At 59.5% G+C, this 21,747-nt stretch overlaps 4 protein-coding genes across 4 annotated transcripts; all 4 read right to left on the bottom strand.

Annotated features, from left to right (window-relative positions):
• Positions 1–5,178: 5,178 nt before the first annotated feature.
• On the bottom strand, positions 5,179–5,790 carry LMXM_33_0970 (amastin-like protein; the record flags this gene model as incomplete). Its single annotated transcript, XM_003878637.1, has 1 exon — positions 5,179–5,790. The coding sequence occupies one exon, from the start codon at positions 5,788–5,790 to the stop codon at positions 5,179–5,181; it is 612 nt and encodes a 203-aa protein (XP_003878686.1).
• Positions 5,791–9,706: 3,916 nt separating this feature from the next.
• LMXM_33_0961 (putative amastin-like surface protein) lies at positions 9,707–10,297 on the bottom strand (the record flags this gene model as incomplete). The annotated part of the gene is made up of 1 exon (XM_003878636.1): positions 9,707–10,297. The coding sequence occupies one exon, from the start codon at positions 10,295–10,297 to the stop codon at positions 9,707–9,709; it is 591 nt and encodes a 196-aa protein (XP_003878685.1).
• Positions 10,298–13,827: 3,530 nt separating this feature from the next.
• LMXM_33_0960 (putative amastin-like surface protein) lies at positions 13,828–14,424 on the bottom strand (the record flags this gene model as incomplete). Its single annotated transcript, XM_003878635.1, has 1 exon — positions 13,828–14,424. The coding sequence occupies one exon, from the start codon at positions 14,422–14,424 to the stop codon at positions 13,828–13,830; it is 597 nt and encodes a 198-aa protein (XP_003878684.1).
• Positions 14,425–17,492: 3,068 nt separating this feature from the next.
• LMXM_33_0950 (conserved hypothetical protein) lies at positions 17,493–20,198 on the bottom strand (the record flags this gene model as incomplete). The annotated part of the gene is made up of 1 exon (XM_003878634.1): positions 17,493–20,198. The coding sequence occupies one exon, from the start codon at positions 20,196–20,198 to the stop codon at positions 17,493–17,495; it is 2,706 nt and encodes a 901-aa protein (XP_003878683.1).
• Between the last annotated feature and the right edge of the window lie 1,549 nt (positions 20,199–21,747).

Raw genomic sequence — 21,747 nt, 5'->3', positions numbered from 1 at the left:
GCCTCTAAACGTCACGAGCCTGCAAAGCACGACGGTTAGTGCCGGTACGCGGCAGCACAGTTGCCTTCGCACGGTGCAGTCACAACGAACGACGCCTGCATGCATCATGATGTACACCTCACCCGTTTGCATGCCTGTGTGTCTGCCTGCCCCTGTCCGCGTGCGGGTGAACGCATGTTTCCTTTCAGGCCCATTACAGAGAAGGAGGCGCCGTGTAGTTTCGAAATTTGGCCCCCTTGCTCGCTTTCCCCCGTTTCTCTCCGTGCTGCTTCCCAAACGAGAACGAAAAAAAAGGGGGAAGAGAGGCTTTGATCGTTGTCTCCCCGATCTTCGCTTTTCGTCTCCCACACTCGGATGCCCGCTTTTCGCTCATGCTCGTGGATGGGCCGCATCAACCCCCCCACACACACACTACCCCCTGTCTCGCGCGTCGAGGATTTTGGTTGCTTCGAACCCGCGTCTGGTGTGTGAGTGTATATTTTTTTGTGGGAGGAGGGGGAGAGGGGCAGTGGCGCAGGGAGGGATGCAGAAAGGTGCGCTTTATACACAGGTACGCATAGTCGGCTCCTCCAACTTTACGTTTTTTGTTGTAGTCGTCGCCTTTTTCGCAGAGGAATATCCTTTCTCCCTTCTTGTCGGCTCTTGCCCTTGTCGATCTTTGTGGACGATGCCCTTGACTTGTTTCGCCGTGACACGAGTAGCTGCCGACACAGCGAGAGAGAGAGGGGAGGCAAAGGAGGAGTCACAAGGGAATGGGTCAAGCCGGAAAGAAAAGGGGACACAACAGGAAGAAGCTCACAGGATGTAAGGAAAAACACCGGCATCGAAAAAAAAAAACAACAGAAGGCGCAACCTTGCACACAGCCGCTGGTGGAGAGAGGGGAGGGAGGAGAGGGCGGTGGACGGGTGTGCAGTGAAGCGTCAGAAGATCCCAAGAGAGAACGACAGAAGAGAGCGAAATAAAACAAATAAAAAAAACGGGAGGAATCCATGAGGCAAGAACGTATCGCAGGCACGACGGCAAAGAAAAGTTAACAATCACGCATACATACGGGCGCGCGCGCAAACAGCAAAATGAAAAAGGAGGCAACAAAGATACACATAAAAAAGACATCCGCTACTTGTCTCACTGCGGGCGCGCGTGCACACACACACACGCACGCACGCACGCACGCTAACTGCTCATCACCGGCCAACTCGAGGAAACAAATGTAAAAATGAAAAAAAAATAGAAGAAACAGGCACTGAAGGAATAATCTCCGATTTTACAGGCCAGACCACGTTCACGCCCTTCTCAGCTGCTGCGGTGATGAGCCCCTGTCGGCAATTTCGTCCCTCCCCTTCGTGTTTCTAGTTGTGTGCTTCTTGGCCCGACAATGCCGTCGCGAAAGGCCTTTGCACGTTTCCGTAGACGGCCGATGAGGAGGTACACAAGGATTCCCCCGCTCGACGACCAAAAGGGAAGAGGAAAGCGAGGAAGCGGGGCCAACACGAAGAGCACGTCGCACGACGCACAAGAGAAGCACACACAGGAACAACGCGAAGATAGGGGGAAGGGGGAGGCAAGCGTAGCAGTGGATAGGCATGCAGAAGAATGACGAAAAACACGCAAGTGACAGAGAAAAGGAGAGAAGAGAAGAGAAGAGGGAGAGAGAGAGAGAGAGAAGCGCGAGAATGGTGCTGGCTGAAGGAAATAGAGAAAAAAAAAAGGGTGGTGGGTGGGGTGGGGTGTGAGGGGGCAGCATCAACGAGAAAAAGCCACGAGGGGAGACGACCAGGAAGACGGGGCTAGCACAAAGAAAAAAAACAAGAATAAAAAAAGGGGCGCTGGGCATCTGGCATTTTTTGTGTGGTCGCTCAGTAGTACCTTTTCTATCGACTGCTGTTCCGTTTTTTTTTCTCCTCCCTCCTCACCCACCACCACCACCCCCCGGTGGTTCTCAGCCTTTCAAGCTCAACTACAGTCACACAGTCACACGCCCCCCACGCATACCTTCTCTCGCGGATCGTCTCACCACCTGTCTTGGTTCGCCTTTCCCCTTTGCTTGCGGCGTTTCGTTTTTTTTTTCGGGTACGTGTGTGTGTGTGTGTGTGTGTGTGTGTCTTCTGGATAAAGTGCAGAGGAGGGGAGGAGGAGGAGGAGGGGGGCATGCCGATAGAACAGACAACACGAAGAATGACAAAAAAAACAGAAAACAGTGCGGCTGATGTTGTGTCGGCTGGATGTGTATGCGTGTATGTACTTAATTTTCCTTTTCGGCTGCTCGTTCGGTTCGCTGGGCTCTTGAACGGCGTGAGAGGCCTTTTACACGTCTACGCTGTAATTATCTACGAATGAGGAGGGAACGCAGTGGTGAATCGGAAGTCCACGAAGAGACACGCAAAGAAAGATACGCTTGCACGCGCGCACGCATGTGCACACACGCGTCGAGTCCCGCCCACGCACATCGCCTGTGGAGCAACACAGAGAAGAGGGGAACTGCAGATACGGGCACGGAGGGGCCGGTGAGGTGTGTAAAACGTCGAGGGGTCGCAGGTGGAACTACGTGTACGCGGGTACCATCGTGGGTGTGGCGTGGTTGCGGTCAGTTGTGAAAGCTGGAGAAGAAGCGAGCAACAAACCAAAAAAAATGTAAATAAAAAACAAAAAGAAGGCCGTATAGGGCAAGAGAAGGACCTGAGAGACCGCCGAGCATCCCACTCAACGAAACGAGAGAGACCCAACACACGCCAATACCAGAAAACGAAAGAAAATTGACGAGAGGACAGAGAAGTCACGTAAAACCGAAAAAAAAAAAGAAACGAAACGCGCACAGCCTCGCTGGTGGGGATCTGCTGCGCACTAAAGGCGGCCTCGTCATCCGACGTGTCGTCTCCGTTTGTCTGCGTGGGTGTCAGGACCTCGCTGGGCGTGTTTTTTATAGCTTTGTCTCCCTTTTTATCTCAAAGCGGCCACCCGTCACACCTTCCACTTATCGCCTCCTCCCTCTCTCTCTGCTTGCTTTTGGCGGTGTACACACACACACGCCCGCACAAGAAGCAAGTAACAGGTGCGCGCGTGTACGTGAGCAGATAATGTGCATGCGAGTGCGGCAACATGATGAGGTCCACTAACATCACCAACAGCAGAGATGAAGGCAAAAAAAAACGCGCGGCACGCTGTAGAACGGTGAAAAGCCGGAGTGACAGAGAGGGACAGGTGGCGGCGAGGAGGAGGCCGTGAAGGCTCACGGCACCGTTGACGGGAGAGGGGAGGGGAGGCTGCTGCACGGCACAAAGAGGCACAGAAGAGAGATGGAAACGGCAGACGACTTGAGAGCACGCACACACGCACACACATACAGCCATTTAGGGGCACGTAGACGTGCCGGCGAATGCAGAAGCAGGCAGCAGCCGTGGAAACGCGATCGTCGCTAAAAAGGAAAAAGCAACAGAAAAGGACGAAGAACCAGAGGAAGAGGATGACGTGTCGAGAAGAGTCCAAAGGATGCCGGTGCCGAAGAGCTGCAGACAAAGAAGAAAAAAAAGAAGAAGTGTAGGAGGCGAGATGGCATGGGCCGCACACAGACACACACGCAAGCAACGCGTAAAGTGAGTGAGTGAGAGAGTGAGAGAGCGTTCCATCAACGAGCTAAACAACGAAAGCGAGAAAAAGGACTTCGGCAGATACACACAGCAACAGCAAAAAAAAAAAACGAAAGGAAACGTCTAACGAGATGGAAAAGCAAACAAAGAACGGAGAACTGTGGTAGCCACAAGAAGAAGAGTGGGGGGAGGTGGCATCCCATACCAGCGCTTTCGTTAGCGAGGATGTCATGGCAAAGGAGAGGAAGAGAGAAGGCAACATCCAAACATATGCATACAAATCCATGGCACAGAGGGACTCAGAAAAGGCACGCGCGCCGTGGCGTACCCCCGCCACGTGGCACATGCGCGTGTGCGAGTTTTCCAAGCGCACGTTGGGAGAGAGCAAGAAATACGGAGTGACACGAAAGACAGAGAAAAAGAGAGCAAAAAAAGGGGAGAGAGAAACGTATTCGAATGGCTTTGTATGGAGATGATCACGTGCGCGAGGGGAGAGGCATTATACGCACATGCATGACGGACCCGCGCGCTGGAAACGGAATGAGGGCAGTGAAGGACAAAAGTTGGAGGACTGGATGGGAAAGAAGCCTGAAAGATGAAAAGGCAGCGAGGTTGTAGAGAGACGTGTAAGATTCCCGTCCGACCGTGCCCGCATGTGTGTAGAGAGAGGGGATGAAGGGAGTTTTGCACAGCAGAAGCAGCTTGATCTCTTTGCTCTGCCGCTACATCAGCGTCCAAGATTATCCTCCGCGGCATGTCCTGTTCCTCCCTTGCTTGCCTCACTCCTCATCCTTCACTCTCCTCGTCTCACTTTCGAAGTTTTCCTATATGGCCACCGGTACGTTTTCTCGCTCCCGCGTTCCGCTCGATGCTCGAGCACCACTGGCACGCGCCGCCTGCGACACGCTTTGCACATAATGTCCGCTGCGCCGCTTCTTCTCCATCAATCGAACCTTGTTGTCTACCCGCTATACACAAAAATCGAAGGGCACAAGAACAAACAAAACAAACAATAAGACATGAAGGGAGTCAAACACCCGCGTACGCAGAGAGATGGACAATGCGGGCGCGAAGACAAAATACGGCTCAGACCACTGCTCCGAAGCCCAGACGCGAGTAAGGTGGGGAAGGGACGTTTCCTCAATGGCAGAAAAAAGCCTCGAGCACCGCCACTGGAAGTCGAGCGCGCAACGATCGGGGAATCGGGGCAACAGGCAGGGAGCTAAAAAAAAGAACACAACAGCAAAAGATAAGCATTTATACGCAATCCCATGCGATGGCGCCGTATATGCGTGTCTGCGCGGGCAAGTGCTCAGTAATGATGCACAAACATAGACGCATACACAGACCCGACACGCTCTGATGTCTCTGTGCCATCTTCTCTATCCCGCCGGTCTCCCCAGACGCTTTTTTTTTGGAGGGGTCTTCGAAGCCTCTGTTTTTATCCTACTTGCGTGCCTGGCAGGCAGCGCACTCGCGCATGGGACGAGACAGCAGCTGTGTGCGAAATCATCGTGGCGCAAGGGCACAATCATACCCCATTTCGCCGACGGGAGGGAGGGACGGAGGGGGGAAGCTGAGAGTCACGTACTTTTAGTACGGCAGCATCAGGAAAAGGATGTTGATGAAGCAGAGGCCCCAGCCGGCAATGTAAATGGCAAAGCCGGCACCGTAGTTGTAGTTGGTGGCCACTGGATTGCCATCTGTCATGGCCGGGGGATAAATGACGGAGCCCTCCTGGCGGAGCGCGTAGCAGGAGTTGTTGTACTGCTGAAGGCCTCCCTCATGGTTGTTGTAGAAGGCGTCGATCATGAGCGCAGTGATGGCACAGCCACAGCCGGTGGCCAGAATGTTGAGAATCAGGCAAAACCAGCGCAGGCAGCGGCAGTAGCACAACATGAAAAATCCAATGAGGCTCGCCAGAGCACTGATGAGGACAGCAGCAATGCTCAGAGCCTCCGCCGCATTGAAGCGCTTCAGGCGCTGAGGGCAGCCCTTCCACCAGTCCTTTGTCGAGACACTCCAGCTGAGAGAGACGCACTTGTCCTTGAAGCCCCATATCGTCAGACACGGTTTGTTGCTGAGCACACTCACGTTCTGTACGCGGAATTGGTCAACCAGGGTTCCCACAAGAATGAAGATGAAGGCAATGACCTGTAGAACGCAGTACATGGAAAAGCCGACGCGGCAACAAGGGCGGTCCATTTTCGAGTACATACGCAAGCGGGTGGCGCGTTTGTTGATGCAAAGGACGAGTGAGTGGCTCTGCCTAGGAGAACCGTGAAATGGCGCAGTCAACGTAGAGAGGGAGGGGAAGGGCAGAGGCAGGTGCTTCGATCGGTGGATGTGATAAGAAGCAGACAAAAAAAGAAAAGACACCCACGCACAGCAAAGAAACGTAAAGTCGTGAAGGGGGAGGCGGGAGGCGGGAGGAGAGAGGGAGAGCTGGGAGAGAGAGCTGGGAGACGCCCAATACGTAGGTGGTGGGATGGCGCAGTGAACGAGTGCGTGGCAAAGAGAGGGGGGAGGGGAGGAGAGGGGAGAGAGGGTGCGTGCAGGTTCAAGGTATAACGGTAGATGGAGAAATTCGTGTGAAAGCATGCCATCAAGAAACATACGCACATGGGCAGAAAGAGGAGAAGGAAGATACGAAAAGGGTTAGAGAGATGGAGGCAGGGGGAGGGGGGCATGCATCAAGGCAGTGCACAGAGGCGTGAGTATGTGTTCCACATCGTCAAACGAAAATGCAACACTACATAGAGAGAGAAGGAAAGGGAGAGAGCACATGGGACTCAGGGAAAGGTGAAAGGAGAGGGGTGTCGAACACTGCGGCGCGACCGAAAGCAGACGTGATGAGAAGTTGGGGACAACGCGCACAGGGGCGGGGAAGAGGTAGGAAGACAGAAGAAGCAAACACACAGGGAAACGGAGCAGCATGATGGCCGCTCCTTTTCCGCACCACCTCCCCTGCCCCTCGCCTATTGTCTCGGTTTTCCCCGCCACACACACACACACACGCACAAATCCTCCATCCGCCCGATCGCCTCCGTCTTCCCTCGCTAGATGGTTTCCCTCCCTCTCCATCCTATCGCTCCCTATCCTTTTCTCTCCATCCGCGACCGGCGCACATGTCTGCAAGCGGCATCGTCTCTGACTTGGCCCCTTCTCTTGTGCGGGCGTCTGTTGGCAGTTTCTCTTCGTTGAGAAGGGTTGGGGGAGGGGGAGGGGGTGTGAAAGTATCATACGTTTGCCCATTTTCCCTCTTCGTAGGGTGTTCGCCTTTTCCCGACGCCTCCCCTGGCCCGCGTCGCTCGTCCCCTTGTCAGCGCTCTTTTTTTTCTTCGTTGCACCGCTGTCTGTCATTCGCCTGCCTAGGCGGACGACATCCACACCCACGAGAGAGAAAACAAAAAACAGAGAGAGACGTCGATAAAGCCACATGAATGTGGACAGGAAAAAAAAAAGAAAACAGTAACACCATGATGTATGTACATACATGTGTACATACGAATATACTGTACGCACGCGCCCACCGAAAAAAATAGAAAACGATGCAGAGAGAGAGACGCGCAGTCCCCGGCTACGACAGCGTTTCACCAAGCCCACATTTATCTGTTCACTGTTTTTGTAGCGGTTCATGTGGCTCATAAATATTTTCCTCCTTACAATCTATATATATATATATCTATATTTTTGATTTCTCGGAGAAAAAGAAGGGGGTGCACTCCATCACGCCACCCCGCCCTACTTTGCCGCTTCCATGCTTTCTCTCTGCCTTCTCTTTTGCCCGGCTTCCTGGTAAGTATATTCTTCCCCCCCCCCGCTCTCCTTCGTTTCATGCTCTCGACTGCTGCTCCATATTCCAGCTGCCCCCGCCCGTCCCCCTCTGCCCTGCACAAACCCCGCCCATCGACCCCTTCCCCTGGCCAACAAAGGCAAACCACAGGCATACATGCACACATGCACATGTTTGGAGAGAGGTGCGGAGCATGCACGCCGACACGCGCAGAGCGCAGCCCTACCGTTTGGCAGCAGCAAAGAGCTCGGTGCCACCCTACCTTTCCTCTCGGGGAGGAGGGCGACGGTAGTGGCGGCGCTGACGTTGTTCATGTCGGCGAGTCGGAGAGCGAATTCGAGAACGAGAAAGCGAAGCGAACAGAACGGCACTCAGGAAGACGTAGCATAAAAATAAAAGACAAAGCAAGCAGAAAAGCGAAGAGGAACACACCCACACACACACTGACCTCCCAAGCGGAGACAGAGGGGGGGCGGTCGAGGGAGAGAGGACAACGTGTGACGCAGTAACTGCAGATCGTGTGTGTGCGTACTCCTCCTCTTTGTGTTGCGGTTATTTACGTTTTGCGTGTCTGAGAGCGGCCGTGGTTAACTTAACGCCCCATTCGACCACAAGCAAGCCGACAGATGTACGCATTCAGCCACCGGCCACCCCCCTCTCTGTTCCACCACGGCTACATCTGCGTCGCCAAGGACGCACTGCCTGCCGTTGAATCGGGCCATGCGCCTTACCGGCTCATCTTGCCCTCGCTCATCCCTTCCTCGCACACGTGCTGCGCGATCGGCGCCACACGGGCCAGCGTGCACTGCATGCCATGATCCCACAGGGCCACCTTCAGAGCCCTGCTCGAGGGCGGAGGCGGTGGTGCGGCGTGCAGGCAGCAGGGGCGGGTGGCCTGGGTGCATGCCGCAGGAGCTCAGCGAGGAGGTTGGCCAGCCGCAGCCCAGGGCCCTCTGAGGCCCTGCACTCTGCCGGCATATGCCATGCCCCTCCCTCTCGGTCGCCCCAAGCCGCCGCATGCCGTAATACGGTGTGAGCAATCTCCACACGGAAGCCTGGACAACTCAACGGTATCAATAGACAGGCAAGGCAATGAAACAAGCAAAGCGAACCGCGCAAGAGAGGCGAGGGGGCCGAGGGCCGCAGGGGGCGCAGGGGGCGCACACGCACACAGACTCGAGTCACACGCAGGCAGCGCGAACAGAGAAGCAGCGCTGCCTCGCCTCCGCTCCGCCCCCGTACCAACTCGTCCGCTGCGTATTCCCCTGCAGCCCCGCATCACTACCCCCTTGCCAGAGTGCGTGTCCGTGCCTCTCCTCCGCTCCTCCTGCACACGCCCCGCGTGTCCCGCGGCGCTGCCGTGCTGTGGCTGCTCTCCACTTCGTCGCCTCCTCGATCAGCCGCCCTCGTCCCCCCACGCACGCGCGCAGGGAGGGCGGGGAAGGCGAGGAGCAGGGCAGCGGCACAGAGACACAGCGGACAGAGGGCAGAGGGGCACGCACACACACACGTCCACGCACCACTTCTCTGTGTAGGGAGAGAGGCACGAGAACGAAAGAACTCGCAAGACGCATGCGAGCGTTAAATGAAGCGAAAACCGAAAGCAACGACAGCATGCGCGTGTGCGCGTGTAGAATACAGGGGAGGGGGAGACTGTGCTCGAGGTGCGTCTTCGTGCCGCTGTGGTGTCTCTCCCCGTCGCGGGTGTGCCAGGGGCGCGGGGGAGCGGCAGCGACGCGGGCCAAAGGGGGCGCGAGGGAGAGACACCACAAAGACGCGCCATCGCGACTGCGGGGTGTGGAGGGGGGCCGATGTGGCGTGGCGCCTCCCGTCCTCCATGCGAGGGCGTCCGTTTCTCCCCCCTCCCCGCCCTTGCCCACCGTGTCCGCCTCGGTCACCCGCCCCTCCTCCGCTCCCTCACCTCGCCAACGGTGCGCCGGGCGAGCGTCATGGGGGCGACTCCGAGACGGCAGCGAGGGCGAGGGGCTCAGAGGGGGAGGGGACATGGGTGGACTTTTCGGCGCCAGGCGTGCGTTGCCCACTACACAGCGCAGGTCTCCGCGCACGCGCAAAGGGCGAGGAACACGCGAGGAAGCCGTGAATAAATCACCGGGCACATTATCCTGCGTGTCGCTCAGCGGCGGACACGCCAGCAGCCACGCGCATGCACGGCACCGGCATATGGAGGGCGGGCAGAGAGACCCCAGAGGCAGCGCACACACGCGAGAGATGGCAGCGAGAGAGAGATGAGCCGGCGAGAGGCAGCGACGGGAGTCCGCATCTTTACCCCCATCCCCTCTCCCGCGCAGCCATCAGCCACCCCCGTCACTTCACCTCCTCCCCTCCCGGCCGTGTCAACAGCTCCGGATGCTCATTCGCATCAACCCTCTGATCATCGCACCGGATCATCAAGAAGACGATGTTGATGATGTCCAGGCACCAGGCGATCACGAAGAGCGCGAAGCCGGCTCCATAGTTGAAGAAGAGCTTCATCTCCGGGCAATTCTCATGCTCATCCACGTAGTAGGTCAACACCATGGCCACCCAGACGATGCCCACGGTGAGCATGCCAAGGATGTTGAGAACCAGGCACACCCACCGGAAGAGAGGGCAGGAGAACAGCAAAATGGCGCCCAAGACGAACGCCGCGCCGTACAGCACGATGGAGATCACAGCCAATCCCTCAGCAGCGCGGAAACGGTTGCGGCGCTCCGAACAATTGACCCACACCTCCTCCGACGTGAGATGGTACGAGGTGTTGGAGCAACCCCATTTTATACCCCATAACGTCAGGCAAAAATTCAAGAACAAACCGTTCCTGCCGCGGAACATGTCGATCGGCGTAGCCACCAGCACGAAAACGAACGCGATGAACTGGAGGACGACGTAGATGAGAATGTTGATGTTGTACGCCATCTTCGCGAGTCCACAACGCCGGACAGCTGAGAAGGGCAACGCGGAGGTGGACGGGAGAAAGACCGGTAGGGCGGTCGAGACTGCGCCACAGAGCTGACGAGGAGCGGGGCGGGTGGTGGGCAGAGGGGAGAGGGGGGGCGAGAGCGGAAGTGAGTCGAGGCTTGGCAAGGCGATGTCTGCTGTCGTTGCTGTTGCACGCCCACGCACACGGTGTCGTTCACGTGTGCGTGTGTTGCGAGAGGGGGAGGGATGTGGGGTGTGGGCAGGAGTGAAAGCGGGGGAGGAGAGAGGAGAGACAGAGAGATCAATGCGGGGGAAAGTGGCCAGGACACGGGCACGTGGCGCTGCGAGGCGCGCACAGCGGGTGCACATGCGCCCCTTGCCGGCATGCACGCAGGGCAAGCACATGCGGAGAGGCGGCCGGCGGACGCGAGACACGCCGCAACGGCAGCGAGGGCGAGACGGAAGCGCCGCAGAAGCGGTCCGAGCGGGGAGGACGGAGGGCGCTGCCTGCCACCCTCCTGGCAAGCCTTGCCCGCCTCTCCCACGCTCATCCCCGCCTCGCACCGCACACAGCCAGCGCACACGTCTGCCCTCGGCCCTCGGCCCCGCCCCCTTCGTGTGGCCGCGGCAGCCAAGCAACCGCGCGGCACACAGCGAGGCCGAGCGATGAGGGAGCGAGAGCGCCGAGGGCCGCAGCTGCAGGGCCTGCCGTCCGCCGCTTCTCGGCGCCGCTCTCCCCCTTCCGCGTTGTCGTAGGTGCACCTGTGTGACGCCGTTGGAGCGGCGCGTGCAGAGGAGGAGGGGGGTCGAGGGGCCGCTGTGTGCGTGTGCGCAGGAGGGCAGCAGCGCGGCCCACTCCGCGCCGCCACCACCACCGCCCGTATATCCCCCCTCCACAAGTCCAGAGAACAGAAGACGCATCCATCACGACGGCGCGAGAGGACACAGCGACCCTCACGTGCGGCACACCACCGCTCCACGCGGCCGAGCAACCACAAAACCAAGTCACATCAGGCGATGCCGACGCAGCAGCACCACCTGCGCCGCCTACAGCGCGCAGACGGCTGCCGGCAATGCATCTCGGCGCTGCGTCTCACCAGTATAGCAGAGCGAATGCCTTTGTGTGCGCATGCCTGCTCCCGGCTCCCGTGTGCCGGTGCCCGCGTGCACGCCTGGGCTGCTCCCCACCATCACCGGGCTTCGCCGAGAGGCGCCCGTGAGGCGCGCGCGAGGGTGCAGCAGAGAGAAGAGAGAGAGGGGGGCAGATCAGGAGGCATCCATGCAAAGAGGACCTGCGCGGCCACAAGGCACACGCGCACACACGTACACATATTCATGCACACGGGCGTGCACGTGTGTGCACGCACAGACATGCCTGCATGGAGAGATGTGCGGGCGCACGCGCACGCGCAGAGCACAGCCCTAGTGTGTGGCAGCACCACAGAGCTCGGCGCCCCTCGGCCCCTCCCCTCTCCATGAAGGGGGGGCGGCAGTGGCGCCGGTGACGCTGTTGGGTTGAATCGGTCGAAGAACGGTGACAATAATGAAGGACAAAGAGCACAAAGCAAGGAAACAAGAAACACAAGAGAAGGAGGCACGCGCACGCGCTCTGTCCGTTCGGGCGAGGGCAGAGGGCGGCGGTCGGAGAGGAAACCAAAGTGTGTGACGTTTTGATGGTTTGCCAGTGCATATAGAGAGGTATAGATGTGTATGATATGTACTCCTGTCGCCACGCCGTTGCATTTATTATTTATCGCTCCGCGTGCTCACCAGGGGAAGCAAAGCATTTCGTGATCAACGTCCCACTCCACCAACTCCGAGTGTCGACACGTGCACGCATACAGCCGCAGCCCACGCGCACCTGTCGCACTCCGGCTACATCTGCGTCGCCAAGGACGCACTGCCTGCCGTTGAATCGGGCCATGCGCCTTACCGGCTCATCTTGCCCTCGCTCATCCCTTCCTCGCACACGTGCTGCGCGATCGGCGCCACACGGGCCAGCGTGCACTGCATGCCATGATCCCACAGGGCCACCTTCAGAGCCCTGCTCGAGGGCGGAGGCGGTGGTGCGGCGTGCAGGCAGCAGGGGCGGGTGGCCTGGGTGCATGCCGCAGGAGCTCAGCGAGGAGGTTGGCCAGCCGCAGCCCAGGGCCCTCTGAGGCCCTGCACTCTGCCGGCATATGCCATGCCCCTCCCTCTCGGTCGCCTCAACCCGCCGCATGCCGTAATACGGTGTGAGCAATCTCCACACGGAAGCCTGGACAACTCAACGGTATCAATAGACAGGCAAGGCAATGAAACAAGCAAAGCGAACCGCGCAAGAGAGGCGAGGGGGCCGAGGGCCGCAGGGGGCGCAGGGGGCGCACACGCACACAGACTCGAGTCACACGCAGGCAGCGCGAACAGAGAAGCAGCGCTGCCTCGCCTCCGCTCCGCCCCCGTACCAACTCGTCCGCTGCGTATTCCCCTGCACCCCCGCACCACTACCCCCTTGCCAGAGTGCGTGTCCGTGCCTCTCCTCCGCTCCTCCTGCACACGCCCCGCGTGTCCCGCGGCGCTGCCGTGCTGTGGCTGCTCTCCACTTCGTCGCCTCCTCGATCAGCCGCCCTCGTCCCCCCACGCACGCGCGCAGGGAGGGCGGGGAAGGCGAGGAGCAGGGCAGCGGCACAGAGACACAGCGGACAGAGGGCAGAGGGGCACGCACACACACACGTCCACGCACCACTTCTCTGTGTAGGGAGAGAGGCACGAGAACGAAAGAACTCGCAAGACGCATGCGAGCGTTAAATGAAGCGAAAACCGAAAGCAACGACAGCATGCGCGTGTGCGCGTGTAGAATACAGGGGAGGGGGAGACTGTGCTCGAGGTGCGTCTTCGTGCCGCTGTGGTGTCTCTCCCCGTCGCGGGTGTGCCAGGGGCGCGGGGGAGCGGCAGCGACGCGGGCCAAAGGGGGCGCGAGGGAGAGACACCACAAAGACGCGCCATCGCGACTGCGGGGTGTGGAGGGGGGCCGATGCGGCGTGGCGCCTCCCGTCCTCCATGCGAGGGCGTCCGTTTCTCCCCCCTCCCCGCCCTTGCCCACCGTGTCCGCCTCGGTCACCCGCCCCTCCTCCGCTCCCTCACCTCGCCAACGGTGCGCCGGGCGAGCGTCATGGGGGCGACTCCGAGACGGCAGCGAGGGCGAGGGGCTCAGAGGGGGAGGGGACATGGGTGGACTTTTCGGCGCCAGGCGTGCGTTGCCCACTACACAGCGCAGGTCTCCGCGCACGCGCAAAGGGCGAGGAACACGCGAGGAAGCCGTGAATAAATCACCGGGCACATTATCCTGCGTGTCGCTCAGCGGCGGACACGCCAGCAGCCACGCGCATGCACGGCACCGGCATATGGAGGGCGGGCAGAGAGACCCCAGAGGCAGCGCACACACGCGAGAGATGGCAGCGAGAGAGAGATGAGCCGGCGAGAGGCAGCGACGGGAGTCCGCATCTTTACCCCCATCCCCTCTCCCGCGCAGCCATCAGCCACCCCCGTCACTTCACCTCCTCCCCTCCCGGCCGTGTCAACAGCTCCGGATGCTCATTCGCACCAACCCTCTGATCATCGCACCGGATCATCAATAAGACGATGTTGATGATGTCCAGGCACCAGGCGATCACGAAGAGCGCGAAGCCGGCTCCATAGCTGAAGTAGCGCTCCATCTTCGGGCAATACATATGCTCATCCACGTAGTAGGTCAACACCATGGCCACCCAGACGATGCCCACGGTGAGCATGCCAAGGATGTTGAGAACCAGGCACACCCACCGGAAGAGAGGGCAGGAGAACAGCAAAATGGCGCCCAAGACGAACGCCGCGCCGTACAGCACGATGGAGATCACAGCCAATCCCTCAGCAGCGCGGAAACGGTCGCGGCGCTCCGAACAATTGACCCACACCTCCTCCGACGTGGAATAGTACGAGGTGTTGGAGCAACCCCATTTTATACCCCATAACGTCAGGCACAAATGCGAGTTCGCAGTCTTATTGTTCGGGTCGCGGAACATGTCGATCGGCGTAGCCACCAGCACGAAAACGAACGCGATGAACTGGAGGGCGACGTAGATGAGAATGTTGATGTTGTACGCCATCTTCGCGAGTCCACAACGCCGGACAGCTGAGAAGGGCAACGCGGAGGTGGACGGGAGAAAGACCGGTAGGGCGGTCGAGACTGCGCCACAGAGCTGACGAGGAGCGGGGCGGGTGGTGGGCAGAGGGGAGAGGGGGGGCGAGAGCGGAAGTGAGTCGAGGCTTGGCAAGGCGATGTCTGCTGTCGTTGCTGTTGCACGCCCACGCACACGGTGTCGTTCACGTGTGCGTGTGTTGCGAGAGGGGGAGGGATGTGGGGTGTGGGCAGGAGTGAAAGCGGGGGAGGAGAGAGGAGAGACAGAGAGATCAATGCGGGGGAAAGTGGCCAGGACACGGGCACGTGGCGCTGCGAGGCGCGCACAGCGGGTGCACATGCGCCCCTTGCCGGCATGCACGCAGGGCAAGCACATGCGGAGAGGCGGCCGGCGGACGCGAGACACGCCGCAACGGCAGCGAGGGCGAGACGGAAGCGCCGCAGAAGCGGTCCGAGCGGGGAGGACGGAGGGCGCTGCCTGCCACCCTCCTGGCAAGCCTTGCCCGCCTCTCCCACGCTCATCCCCGCCTCGCACCGCACACAGCCAGCGCACACGTCTGCCCTCGGCCCTCGGCCCCGCCCCCTTCGTGTGGCCACGGCAGCCAAGCAACCGCGCGGCACACAGCGAGGCCGAGCGATGAGGGAGCGAGAGCGCCGAGGGCCGCAGCTGCAGGGCCTGCCGTCCGCCGCTTCTCGGCGCCGCTCTCCCCCTTCCGCGTTGTCGTAGGTGCACCTGTGTGACGCCGTTGGAGCGGCGCGTGCAGAGGAGGAGGGGGGTCGAGGGGCCGCTGTGTGCGTGTGCGCAGGAGGGCAGCAGCGCGGCCCACTCCGCGCCGCCACCACCACCGCCCGTATATCCCCCCTCCACAAGTCCAGAGAACAGAAGACGCATCCATCACGACGGCGCGAGAGGACACAGCGACCCTCACGTGCGGCACACCACCGCTCCACGCGGCCGAGCAACCACAAAACCAAGTCACATCAGGCGATGCCGACGCAGCAGCACCACCTGCGCCGCCTACAGCGCGCAGACGGCTGCCGGCAATGCATCTCGGCGCTGCGTCTCACCAGTATAGCAGAGCGAATGCCTTTGTGTGCACATGTTTCGACTTGAATGTCGGCGCACGTTGAGGAGTGAAATATGTGCGGTTGCCAGCAAGGAAGAGAGCGGAAAAACTGCAGCTCTGGGTGATAAGCAAAGGGAGTGTGTGCACGTTCAGTGGACAAGGGATGGGTTACATCATGGGGGCAGTAAGCGAGGACGCTAGTAGGGAAAAAATGGAGTGGCGATCACAGTATATACAGAGTTGTCGGGAGAAATTGAGCAGGAGGGAGAAATAGGGGTGAGGTTTGCAATACAAAAGGCAAGGTAGAGGAGGTCAGCGTACGAAGCGGCTCTCCACTGATGGCGAGGAAGAGTACACCTATGGATGCATGCGAGGAGGAGTAGATGCGGAGGACAAAAGGCGTGTCTGCTTCCTAGCACGTGCCGTCGTTCGGCAAAGGTGTAGAGGATTGGCACCAAGGCGAACAAGCGCGACAGAGAAAGAACACGTTTCATCTGGGTGTCCGCGAGGAAGCGTGGCGGGGTTCTCGTGCAGAAGCACACGGGACGACAAACGATTAAGTCGTTGCCGTCTTCCGTGCTCTCGGTGTGCTCGCCGGCATCGAAACCTTCCTCCTCCTCCTCCCTCCCCCCGCCAGTGTAGGCGGCCAGTTGATGCTCCACCTCACGTTGCTCTCCGCCCTCACAGGTGGAACGCAGAGAGCACACGAGCCTGCTTTGTGTGTGTGTACATGGTTTTTCCCTTTTCTTTACCTGAGATGTCTCACGCGCAAGAGATGGCATGAAAGAAATACACACCTAAGAGCCAAAAGGGCAGTAAACAGCAACAGAGAAACAGATCCGAATCCTCTAACCAAGCACAAATTTCAACGCAATGATATACGATACCAGCACTGCACACACCTTTTCTTACCATTTAAAGGTTATCGAAGAAATTGAACGGTTTGAGCGAGAGCTGTGATAAGCGGTTGAACGAGTGTCCTACCACACTGCACAGGCGCATACGCATGCGCATGCAAGCATGCAGACAAGCACGCTAGTTGGGAGGCGAAACCGGCACCACCCGAGAAGAGAGAAATGACGAAAGAAAGCAGAAAAGAATAAGGGTGCGAACGCCTTGCTATGGTTGCGGTCTCGATGCAGGCTCAGCGCCTGCGTACGTGACACGCTCATAAAGGTGCGCCTAGCGTCCCTGTGTGTGAATCCGGTGAAAAAAAAAATCAGCCCTTGGATACCGCGGAAAGGTGGCACCCATACGCACACATCCTTCGCATACTCTCTTCCCCCACCCCTCCCTGCATCCCTCCCTCACCTCCTGCTCCGCTCCCCTTTCTCTCTCTTCCTTGGAATGATGAGGCCCAGCAGTCGCTCACGTACGCGCACGAGGAACGCAGGGTTTCGAGAGAACGAGAAGGCGTAGAAAGGAAAGGGCCGAGAAGTTGGGGGAGGAGGGGGGAGGGGGTGCCGACAACACACTGTGTTCGATCTCTTGCTGTCGGTTTGGGAAAGGAGGAGGGGGGGGCGAGGGAACGAACGTGCGAGGTGGGCGCACAATTTCCGTTGTTGTTTTTGGGGAGGTGGTTTATTCCAAAGAGCATCATACAAAAATGGATAAAGTCACACACACACACGAGCACACGAGCGCACGCACGCCCCATTCCTCCATCGAGAAACTCAAGGGGTGGCGCGTTTCGCGCCTCCTCCCCCGGTTCGAACAGTCGAGCCGCGCCTCTCTGCGACCCCTCTCTTCTCTCGCCCTATTTCTTTCGCATTCCGCCATGCGCATCGATTTCTGACAAGCGGCACGCACTACTGGAGAGAGAGAGTGAGCGAAGAAGCTGAGGGCGGCGTCTTGAGCAGGTCCGACTCCGGAGGGACACCGAAAGGATTGGATAGGGGAGGGGAGGGCGTGCGTCGTGGCGGTTGTCACTTTTCCTTTCTTCTTTTTTCGTCATGTCCCCTTACCTGGGTCAGCTAATACAAACAACGGAGCGGTCCTTGACCTGCCACAGGTCCGGCCGCTGCGTCATGATTTGAAAGGCACCACCCGAGACGTTGAAGATGTGCAGCGTGCGCCACGCAGGGGTGGCCGAAGCTTCTATGGCGCGCTGAAGCAGCGACGACGCGATTAATGAGCGATACCCACCAGCACAGTAGATGACAACGTCGGAGAGAGACGCTTCCTGCCGCACGACAGGGAGGCGCGCCATGAGCGCCGCTGTGTGTATGGTCTTCATATACGCGTCCGCCAGCCTCGGTGAGCTACCGCAGTGCCACTGCGATAGCGGCCTCGATGCCTCGACGGCGTCTTCGACCGCCATGGCGCATAGCTGAGCCAGCTCCACGTGCACACTGTGCTGGTGTGAGCCGTTTTTAAACTCGTACGGCGTGCGCACGTCGAGCACGACGCGCGTATCGGTGGGTTCCGCTGCTGTTAGGTCTTCGTACGATGTCAAGTTAGCGAGCGCGTCGTCGCGTTGGATCCAACGCAGGTTGCGAGGAAGGGTCACGTCGGAAGTCACACTTGCGGGCACGTCGCACGACACTTCACGCCACGACAGCTTTGTTGTAGTTACCGGTCCCCCTCGCGTCGAGTGCACCGCCGAAAACTCCAACGTGTCTGAAAGGTCGGTCCGCGTGAACACATGCACGCGACTCTCTGGAGACAGCGCTGAGAGGCGTCGCAACACCTCGGCACGCTGCTCCTCGGTTGCACAGAGGGCCACAATAGGCTGAAAGGGGACGATTACGCATTGAAGCCACAACTCCGCTCTCCGGGCACCATAGGCCACACCCGGGAAGCTCATGGGTACGTTGACAGCGCCGCAGAGGTGCAGCGCGTGATAGTCGTTGGCATCGCGCACGTCGACGAGGTTCGCGTACGAGGAAAAGGAAGCAAACTGCCGGCGAGACACATTCGACGGGTCACCGAGTGCGCCGTGCGCGGCTGAAGGGTCGAAGGAGTACCGCAGCGCGTGCTGCATGTCGGCAGGAAGCTGCGCCAAGCATGCTGCCTGCTGCTCAGGCTTTAGTAGCGCAAGTAGTTGACGAAGATGCACCACACGAGTGGCATCGAAGGACGGTGGGTGCGGCAGCGGTGGTAAGCGCCTGTTGTACCTGGCGAACGCCTCTGCTGTCGTGGCAAGCGCGTCCATAACGGCGCGAGAGTGCTTCATGCGAGCCAGGTCGCCGAGATACGCCGCCCAGTAGAGATCCAGCTGGCCCGTCACGTTGTTGTACCCACCGTGTGTGGGGAGCAGAACAACTTGCTCCAGAGCGTTGCTTTCAGGCGTCGTCTCCTCCAACTTTTCCTCCTGGTGCTCAACAGCCTCGTCGGTGCGGGCCGACTTGGCCGGTCTCCCGCTTGGCCGACTCGGCCCGTTAACACTTGCGCAGAGCGGCGAAAAGTAGGTCTCGAACAAGTACTTCTTGAGCATCTCGTGAGTGTGCACCAGGGCAGCGTCGCGGTCACCACCGCCGCCGTTGATGGAGGAGGAAGCCGGCGCAGGTCCGTGTCCCGTCTCGCGGGGAAAAGCAGACCAGTGCAGTAGGTCACAGCGAGGTCCAGCATCGGTGCTCCACAGAACGCCCGTGCACAGACCCTTGAGAACTTCAGAAAAGTAAATCTCTGCTAGCAGACACTCTGGTGAGAAGGCTGGCACCCGCACGGTTCGGAGTCGTAGGCGAGGGCTCAGCTGCACGTCCTCTGTGGTGCCGGCAGGCGCGAGAGGGATTCCGGAGACAACGCGGGCAGCCGGGAAGCTTTCAACGAGTTCGGACAGCCCCGAGGCACCGTCGACGTAGCAGTGCGTGAAAACGATACAGCTGAGGGTGACACCAATACGACTCAGGTCCGCGGCATAAGCCTCTAGCTGCTCAGCCCGCGGGTCGATGATGGCCGCTCCTGCGACGGTGTCTGCAGGGACACTGGCAGAGGTGTAGAAGGGATCCGCAAGCAGGAACGAAGACGTGCGGCTCGCTTCGTTCACGTAGTGTCGCAATACGAACGTTTTGGCCGATGCAGAGACCGCCTTCGGTGGGGAGGAGTTGTGCGTCATGGCGAGCGGCAGAAAATGATACGCCATGAAGTCCTCCAGCCTCCGAACGGAACGATCATGACAGTCGGCAGCGGTGGTGACACCAGAGAGCGCCGCCGTCGCTGGGTCGTCTATCCAGCACGGCTGGAGGGCGCCAGAGGACGCGCCGGGCAGCGCGGCCGGCTCTACAGCAGTGGTATAGTCACTGCAACTCTTCTGTTGCGCGCATACGTGCTGACATGGATAGAAGCGCGACACGAGCGGGTGGGTCTTGTTGACGGTAACTGCGTGCTTAGGCGCAGTGAACAGCTGACCCCCCGCTGCGGTGGTTGGGCGGGACTGAGCCCCCAAGGCAGCGGCACTGTCGTCGCCAAACAGCCGCGTCTCTGGAACGGTGGTGGCGACCAATGTGAACATGCACCGCAGCAGCGGCTGATAGCGGTTTCGGTAACGACGCAGGCGCTGTGTCACATCGCGCACAATGGCGTCGTCCATGCTCCCGGCAACCTCAATGAGCACTGGATAGAATGACATCGCCCGGCGGGCGGGCGTTGATTCCATCGCCTCCCCCGCCTCGGCCTCGGAAGCAGCAGAAACTGGCGCCTGGCTGGAATACAACGCCGGTAGCGAGTCGAGCATTGCTGAAGAAAGTCTCTACAGGGGGAGGGGCGGAAACAGGCAGAGAGAAAGCGGGTGCGCCGACTCTCCTGTCCCCTGCCTCGCACCCAATTTGAAGGCGGCTTATCACACAAAAACTTTCTCTGACCTCGCAGTTTGAGCGGGACCCCCCCCCAGGAGGAAACCAAAAACGTACACGCAGGGACGAAGAGGCGGTTGTGCAGCCGTATATGTGAGAGCCGCAGTGGTGGCACTCACCGTCGGCCCTCTCCTGAGCCCCCTCCCCACACTCTTTCCGAGAAGTTCAAAGGAGTCGTGGTTGCAACGCCTCGGGTTCACCGCACACAGGTCTACTTGCACATGCACATATGCACGCTGTGATGTATCATATCGGTGAGCCTATTAAAAGAGCAGGTCACAGAGAAAGTGAGAGAAGCAGCAGCAGCAGCAGGAAGATGGTTGAGTCCACCGGGAGGGATAGCAAAGCACAAGAAAGGAAAGCGCTCATTACGTTCCCATGGCAGGCGTCGCGGGGCTTTGCCATCAAGAAAGTCTAGCGGCACACCCCGGAGAACGATACGCGACAAGATGTAGACGGCTCGCTCTGCCTCGCGAGATATCACCTGCCCCCCTCCTCCCTCCCCTCTAGCTGCTTGCTCAACTACACGTTCCCCTCCTCAACGGGTCTGTCGATAGCCAGAGAGAGAGAGGCGGCAGTGCATGGATGGGGGGAGAGAAGACGACGGAGCGACGCAAGCGCGAGATTCGATGGACTGCGAGCTTTGAGAGGAGAACAGACAGAAAGGCACACACACATACACACATACACACACATATACATATACAGGCATGTTGCACGGCGCGCATCTTTTTATTTGCTGCAGACTCGATGTTCGATGGTCATGAAGCGTTGTTGGCCGGTCATCTGTGTAGCCCGCTCTGAGGAAGCGGGGGCAACGAGAGCCTCAACGAGCAAAAAAAAAGAAAAATAGGATAGAGTAACGTGGAAGGGACGAAAACGCAACAGCATCGACGGACGTCATCCCTCCAAGGAGACTGATATAAAGACACACAGACAGTACCACAGGCACACAAGCACACCAGAAGATTTCTCTTGCCCCAACGTGAGCCCATCGTCCCTGCCACACAACGAGAGTCCAGGTCCCACTCTAGCCCTCCCCGGCCCCCCTCCCGCCACAGCCCCACCTCGCGTGGTGCAACGCAGCCATAGACACATGCCCTACAGCAATGCGCACACCCAGTCACCTCAGCACCGCCCCGGCATCGCAGGTCGCCTCACAGCCGCACCCATCATGCAGGCCACCACCACGTGCACACCCTCGCGCGGTGCCCCAGGCCCCACACACACACACCAGCGGGCAGTGGGTGAGGGTCGGGTGCGACGCCCTCCACTCACGCTGGCACCTCGCCCATCATGCGCATGGCGCCGACGTGTTCAGCGGCGCGGGTCGCTCCGACGCACCGCCGTCCACGACCTCACTGCCGACGTCAGTGCCGCTGCAGCGCACTCGCCTCCCCACGTCGTGGGTGCTGGGCCCTGTCCCCACCA

Source organism: Leishmania mexicana, chromosome 33, assembly GCF_000234665.1.
Source record: "Leishmania mexicana MHOM/GT/2001/U1103 complete genome, chromosome 33".
Classification (NCBI taxonomy): Eukaryota; Euglenozoa; class Kinetoplastea; order Trypanosomatida; family Trypanosomatidae; genus Leishmania; species Leishmania mexicana.
This window is presented reverse-complemented; position numbering and strand designations above follow the sequence as displayed.